Source organism: Halyomorpha halys, unplaced genomic scaffold (assembly GCF_000696795.3).
Source record: "Halyomorpha halys isolate HHAL.00 unplaced genomic scaffold, Hhal_1.1 Scaffold615.1, whole genome shotgun sequence".
Lineage (NCBI taxonomy): Eukaryota > Metazoa > Arthropoda > Insecta > Hemiptera > Pentatomidae > Halyomorpha > Halyomorpha halys.
Window position 1 is genome coordinate 239845 of NW_027105445.1, and position 7842 is coordinate 247686.

Below are 7842 nucleotides of genomic sequence, written 5' to 3' on the forward strand. Positions count from 1 at the left end.
CTCTGGTAATGTGACAAACTTAATACAAATGTTTCCACATCCGAGGATGCTAAAAGCTTCCCAGAAGGATACCCTGACCAGGTATAGGGGCAGATGACGAAACAGCTTAATAATACCCCGGATTGTCAATACATAGCAATATCTAATTTAAAAAATATAAACAATTAAAAATATATATGTGGGCTCAGTGGTTAAGACACAGTCTTACCAATTTGAAGTCTATTTGCGGTGCCGGTTTGAATCCGGCCTGGGACGTTGACTTTTTTCATTGAACTTTCGTGGCTACAGTCTTGGCTGAAAAAAAAAAAATTAAAAATATCTAATATAATTTGTAATAAATAGTAGATATTAAATGAGCATATTATTTAGGCAATGAAATAAAATTATACACATTAAAATATCTACTATTATTTATTGAGCTACAAACTCCAACGATCCGGGCTAGAATCCGGCTGTGTCAGATAATTATTTATTCAATTACAGTAGCCGTTAAGTCAACTCTGTGGGTTTTCGAGCTTTTCTGGGGTCCACGCGATGTGATCTTGAAAAATTCACCTCCTTTTAAAAACATTACTCCCTTACAAAGTACTGAACTGTGACCCTTCATGTATTGTAGTGATTCACATTATTATTATTATTATTATTATCACATATTATATATTATATCATTATTACTAATCAACACTTGTGTATGATTATTTTTACTTATAATTTAGGTTCAAGAATCAACTGGAAGAGCTATATAATTACGTCATCGTGGTTCAACTTGCCTATTCCTTTTCAACCATTTGTCTAACTCTGTTCGTAATTTCTCAGGTAACAATCATCTTCTGTAATACATTTCAAAATATAAGTTTAATATACAAAATTGATAAATTATTTTAACTATAATAATTATAATAAATCATTAATCTTTTATATGTTATGAGTTTGAGTGAAAAACAAAATGCGTATTATAATTATCATAATTTTTATATTGTCACAATTAAAACTTTTATTATCATCGTAAATTAATGATTATTTAAAATGAATGGAAAGTTTTATTGTCAGGGTGTGGTTAAAATAACTCAAATAATAAATAAATAATAAACTCTTTATTGTCAACCAACGTTTCGCTCCACTTTGCATTGTTTCATCAGAGTTAAAAAAAGACCCAAATAACTGAAATAATGCAGCAAAGTAAAAGGATAGATTACATGAAATAAAAGTAAACTAAGTATGGCTAAAAATGATTTAAACTATGAATGAATAAATTTATTGTGAATGAATGAAACTATTATGAATGAATTTTACTATGATTTTAAATATGAAGGTTTATGTAAAAATGAACAAGGTAAATAAAAGAAAATAAACATTAGATGTATAATGAAAAGTCTGAATAAAATACAATTACAAAATGGAATTATACAATAATGAAAACGAAAATAATACAAATAAAAGGGAAATACAAAAATTCAGTACACACTAAATAAATAATGTTAAAGCAACATAAAATTAGTAAATTAGAGAAAATATTAAATTTAGGCAGAGACCAAATGATGGTCCGTCCAGCAGGGGCTAGGTGCAGGTTTTACCAATCTGAGTTCTTCGTGGGAAGCCGGGTCGAATCCTGCCTGGGGCTTTAATTTTTTCCATTGAGTGGTGGTCCCAGAAAATGAAATACATAATACCCCCTACCATAGTTAGAATAGTTTGTTCACCTGTAGATAAACCCCCAACCCCACCCTGGGTGTCAGAAATGGCCAGGAAAGGGATCATAAAAGAAAACAAAAAAAAAAACGCCAAATGATAAGATGAATAACATATATATGTTATAATGGGTCTTATAAATAGAATATAAAATATACAATATTAATTAGAGGTACAAAGGTTTTATCAATTTCTATAATAAAAACATTAATGATGAAACATATATAGGTAAACGAATAAAGTATTATCACATAACTTTCAGATATAGACAAAAGGTGAAAATATAAGATATAAAAAATAATAATAATAATTTGAATAATATAATACAATATATATATATAGTGTTAATTATATGGTTTTAGGAAGCCAACGTGATGGAAGCCATGTCAGAGCTGTTACCTCAGACGATATCACTATTTCTAGAAATCTTCCTGTACTGTTGGGCTGGCCAGATGATAAACAATCATGTAAATATTTTTCATTAACATAAAATAGAGCATGAGGATAAGATGATTGGGGGATGTGGTCAGTGAATAACACAAATAAGTAAAACTAACGCCAACGTTTCGGCCTAAGTTTCAGTCCTTCATCAGTGCTAAGAAGAAATAACAAAATAACAATTATAATGACTAGACAAAAATAGTGAATGACTAGATACATATTTGGATAATAGATAATATAGGTATATCAGTAGTATAAGAATAAGGAAACAGAGGGAACCTTTTTTCAATCATTTGTTTTTTATATTACTTTAATTTTCAATTTAAACATAGATTTACTTAGTTAATTTTCATATCTTTATTTTTATTTAATTATTTTTTCTTCTTCCATTCACAACTTTAATATTGCTACATTCCCATTTCAATATTTTTTTAAGTGAAATGAAATGGAAAATAGTTTATTATTCTGAGACTAGGTCCCGTAAGAACAATTACAAAGGCAATTTGAATTTTATAATAACATTTATTGGCCATAAAAACAGTGTGGCCACACTTAATTATAACTTATATACGGAGGGAAAAAAATAGATTAATTAAAAAACTAACTGACTAAATAAAAACAAAATTTATAATTTAATCACAAAATATCTGTACTATTATAATAATGGGTAATATTGGTGAAGCGAAAGGTAGTTAAATAAAGTGGATTTTAACGAGGCAAGGGTTGGTAGATGAAGTATGTTAGAGTGAATGGAGTTCCAGAGATATGCAGCTCGGGTAAAAAACTATTTATCAATCGACTTAGGTGAGGTGGAGGGGAGATTTCAGATGAACGGGACCTGGATGGGATTTGAATTGCAGGTTTTCTAGGATATAGGAGGGGCGTTGATTACTAATTGCTTAGAATAAAAAGGAATACTGGCATCGGAAGGATGGATAGAGCCACTTCAGCTCGGCGTAATACTGGGCTATGTGTGTATCTCTGCTGATCCTGAAAATAAATCGTACTGTGCAATTCATAATATATTTAAGTTTAGATTCGACATTATCTGAGAGTCCACCATATACCATGCGGCCATAGTCAATGTGGGGTGAAAAATAGAGGAAACTGAGAGTTAGTGGGTTTTAAGTGGAAGAAGATAAGGAATTCAATTGAATTGCTTTAAGGTAGCTATGGTTCGACGGGAAATTTCGGCAATGTGTGGTTTCCAGGATAAAGTTTGATCAAAAGTGATGCTAAGATTTTTAAATAGCGTATGGAATAAGATAGGAGTATTGTTTAGGAAAAGGTTGGTGGGTCCTGGCATAGATTTAAGGAGAGAGGGAGATCTAACTATGATCGCTTTAGTCTTTTCGGCATTTAACTCAAGTTTATTGCAGTATGACTCTATTAATTTACTCCTACACTACTTATGCTATCTTCTTATTTGTCTTGTTATTCTGTATTTCTTTGTATTCATTATGATTGTAATCTTGTTCTTAGCCCTGACGAATTCCTGTACTTTAGGCTAAAACGTTGGCACTATTTAATAAGTTTTACATACTTGAATTCTTCATTGACCGTACTCCCAAACATCTTCTCCACCATAGTAAAATAAAGTAAGCTAAATTAATATTACGAATACAAAAAAAAGGATTTGTTTTATTTTGTTATTAAAGCCTGGGATTATCAACTACAATTTTTAAAAAATATTTCCTCCGGGCCGGATTTGAACCAGCGACCTATGGATAACTGTTTGCTTTCCCCGACTACAGTCCACCTCTCTACCAACTGAGCTACTAGAGTGTAGCCAGATAATTAGATTAATATTATTTATAAGTATGTGATGCTCAATTAAATTTCATCTTATAGTAGTGACTACCTATGTCAAATTTAAAAGAAGTTTTGTTCCATTTCAATATAAGTTTTTTTTTTATTATTCTCTAAGAGTGCATTATTAAATTGCCTTATTTTTATTGGAGTTCAGGGATATATAGAGGGTGTTCAATAAATATTGGGAAATACTCAAGGAGGTAATATTAAATTATAATATTTATTTCCACCTTTCTCTGCTTTGTAAGCAATATAGGTTTACAGTAGTAGTTAAATGTTACACACATAATATTAAACTGCTAATACATCAATTTATAAGTACAAATATTGATTATAATTTAAAAATAATGATATAAAAAAATCTTTATAATAATAATACTAATGGCTAAGCGAGTCCGGCGGTTCTGCCAACAACTCCCCCTAAATCATGATCTACTAAATCATTCTTAATGAAATCCTCCCAACTACATTTCGGTCTACCATCGGTAGTTTACTCGTCAGTTAAGTGTTACATACATTTTAGGGATCCGTTCATCACTAAGTGCCGCAATCTTACACGCTCATCTTATTCACCGCATTGCTATAACTCAGTGTTGTGCAGCCTTCTAAATTAACCTCCGGTTAACGTATCCTTTTTTCGGTCCGAAATATTGTATATGATACTTTATTCTCAAAATCAATCAAGCTATTGATAAATCGTCTAACCCTCCTCAAGTACTCAAGCAATATTTTTTAAGTCTTCTCTCTAGCCAGCCCTGTAGCTAGAGAGAAGACTTAAAAAATACATGTATCTACACTGATGGATCAAAATACTTAAATCATGTTGGTTGTTCAGTAGTTCTACCTGCGCCTACAGTCTTCTACACACATTCTCAGTGTTTTCCTCCGAGTTATGTGCAATCAATTTGTCATTAACACTAGCACATGAAGTAAACGCCTCCTCCATTGTGATCTGTAGTGATTCTTACTCGAGCCTCAAGGCTATTCAAAATTTCGCACAACCCCATTGTTTTTTCCATCATAACTTTAATCAATAAAACGCATAAAGAAGTAAATTTCCTGTGAGTTCCCAGCCATACAGATATAACAGGGAAACGAACTGGCTGACACAGGTGCCAAAGAAGCATGCACTCTATTTCCAGTGCCTGGTTGTAACTTGGCGCTGTATGATTACCATAAATCGGTTCTGATCCAATGCAAGGAAGCATGGTGCTGTTTTTGGTCCAAGGTAACTGAAACAAATAAAATGAAGACAATACTTGATGATACTCAACCTCTACCGCCAATCATCGAAAATCGCCGTGAACAATGCATCATAACCAGACTCAGGATCGGACATACAATATTAACACACAAATATCTTCTTGAAAGAGATCCTTCACCGACATGTTATGATTGTAAATGTGCCTTGACGGTGGAGCACATCCTGGAACACTATTCGCGTCTGAAATCATCAAGAACGTTGGACAACGTCAAGCCTTACTGCCTGAAAATAGGAAGAAACTGTTTAAGTTCCTAAGAGAGAACAATCTGTATCGAGAAATGTGACCACGGAATCCAGAATACGGTGCCTCTAGCCCTGTAGTTGTATACGGCACCTAAAATTAAGCAAATAAATAAAATATTCTCAAAAACCGTAAAACGCTGTTCTTACCTTAGTGTAATAAAAAAATATTTAAGCTAGGTTATTCTGAATGAATAGTGAATTAGACAGAATCTTATTTTAAATAAATGTAATTAAAACCAAAAGTAAAGTCCTCAATTATTCGCGATCTTTGTTTTAGTTTATTTTAGTTCTAAGTTGGGGTCTATTACTGAACAAGCTGAGATTCTAGTTTTGTTTATACTACTTATATTATATAATATAATATTTCAGTTCGAAGAGCTGCGACTCGCAGTGTACAACAGTGGATGGTACGACAGTTGCAGAAAGGAAGATCGAAGCTCGGTCTTGATAATGCAGACTTTCACAACAGTGCCTGTCGAAGTCACGGCAGTATCAGTGTTCCATCTCAACTTTCAACTCTATGAAACGGTGAAACAATACTTAATTTTATTTTTTTCAAAATTATTATAAACTTAATACATTAATAATAAGGCCGGTTGTAAAAATCTCCTCTAAAACTAAGATTAGTATAACTTAGATTCATCCAAAAGTTTAGTAAAACTTCGGTAGCTCAGCGACTAGTTTTGTTAATAAGATTACCATGGTAACTTAAAACTGGGATAACTACTAAACTCCACAATTGCTGTCACTAATATTAGAAATTATGGGCTTAATTAATTAATTGATTTAACATTGTTGCCTGAGCAACTAGTTAGTTGACGACGCAAAGATTTCGAAGACGAGTCCAATGTAGGATGATCGAGCGATCGACGCAGTGTGTGGGATTTCCATATAACATGGACATTTAAGCAGTTGTAGAAGACAAAATTTTAGAGCAATAGTTCCAGATATATTTCATATAGATCAAAAGTTATTAATTATTCATGTTCTTTTAATTTCTCTGGATGTAGGGTTTTGGCCCTACGAATAATTATTGCTGTTGTTTTTTACTTTTGTAGATAAGCCAAATATAAATACTCATATGTGTGTATGATGTGTACTTAGCGAGTTATTGATAGATTAGCAAAAAGTAAGTCATATTATTCTTTCATGATACATTTTCCTGGCCCAAAAAGAACGCGTAAGTGTAATATTGAAATTAAATTATCAGCCGTTCTGTGCAGCTTTACAAGTTTTTCATATTTACGAACAAATAGTACAATAACGTATACATTGCAGTTGATAAAAAAATTAAAATGCATCTTAAGATAGCAAAAATCTGTTTTGAAAAACTGTCGGAAGATCAAATTTTTTAGGTAACGCATGAGGCTATATCTCGAACACGTAATAGATGATTTAACAAATATAAAAATAGTTTTGAACACATATATTACTTATCCACCCATACCTCGCTGGAATGCACCAGATAATGAAAAATAGTGTACAAATATAGTATGCATTTCACACCCTTTCTTCCCTCTTAGACTACGTATATGACAACAAGTATATCGCGACACACTTATTATATAGAAAGTAGATCTTATATACAGAAAAGTTGGCAACCTCTGCAATACAGATTCGCTAGATATCAGATCAAACTTAAACTATGGAACATCCCTTGTATGTTTACCTACTTAAACGTAGATTTGCTCTAAATCTCAGTTTAAGCGGCTATCATTGCCCGGTAAAGTTTACTGTCAGATTTATAGGTTTTCTTTTCTGGTATGACTGATAATTATTGAGTTTATCCGAGATTTAATGCTTAGTTTAAACTGTGATGGTGCAACCGGCCATATTCTTTGTGGACATTTTCTTCTTTTTAATTATATCTTTTTTTTCCTGGAAATTTCGAGTTCCTTTACCCAATCTTCAGGATCACCTTTTGCCTTGTCCCATTGTATTATTATCATTTTTTCATATTTAAAATTAGCCCTAATTAATAATAACAAAAATATCCAAATAGTTTCAACCTTGTTTATTAAAACCTATTACATGGTCGAAAATTCGGATTTAATTTTAGTTTTGTAGCTTCACATTGATTTATAAACCTTAAAAGGCTATTATACCCAAGTCAATTCAATACATTCAAAATAAACCCGTATTTGTCAGCGTAACATTTAATAATAAATTCTATTGTTCGCAATTTTTGTAATTTTCTATAATTAATTTATCACAACAACATTTAATTACAGTTGTGATAAATGTAGATTTTTATAAAGTATACAAATTGTGAAGAGTAAAATTTATTATCAAATTACCATTACATTAACATGTATTAATGGATTATCAGATTCTAGGAATAACCACCATTATTCTGAAATTTTATTTAAAATAAATATGTAATTATTAGAAAA

At 31.5% G+C, this 7842-nt stretch overlaps 1 protein-coding gene across 1 annotated transcript in view; it reads left to right on the forward strand.

Moving 5' to 3' along the window:
• The window catches only part of LOC106684785 (Odorant receptor 67b), a 19172-nt gene that overhangs the window by 10505 nt on the left and 825 nt on the right, over positions 1-7842 (forward strand). Inside the window, exons 3-5 of the mRNA XM_067051364.1 lie at positions 717-816; positions 2052-2156; positions 5819-5977. Of these exons, the coding sequence (XP_066907465.1) occupies positions 717-816; positions 2052-2156; positions 5819-5977 (364 nt within the window). The remainder of the gene's footprint in view (positions 1-716; positions 817-2051; positions 2157-5818; positions 5978-7842) is intronic.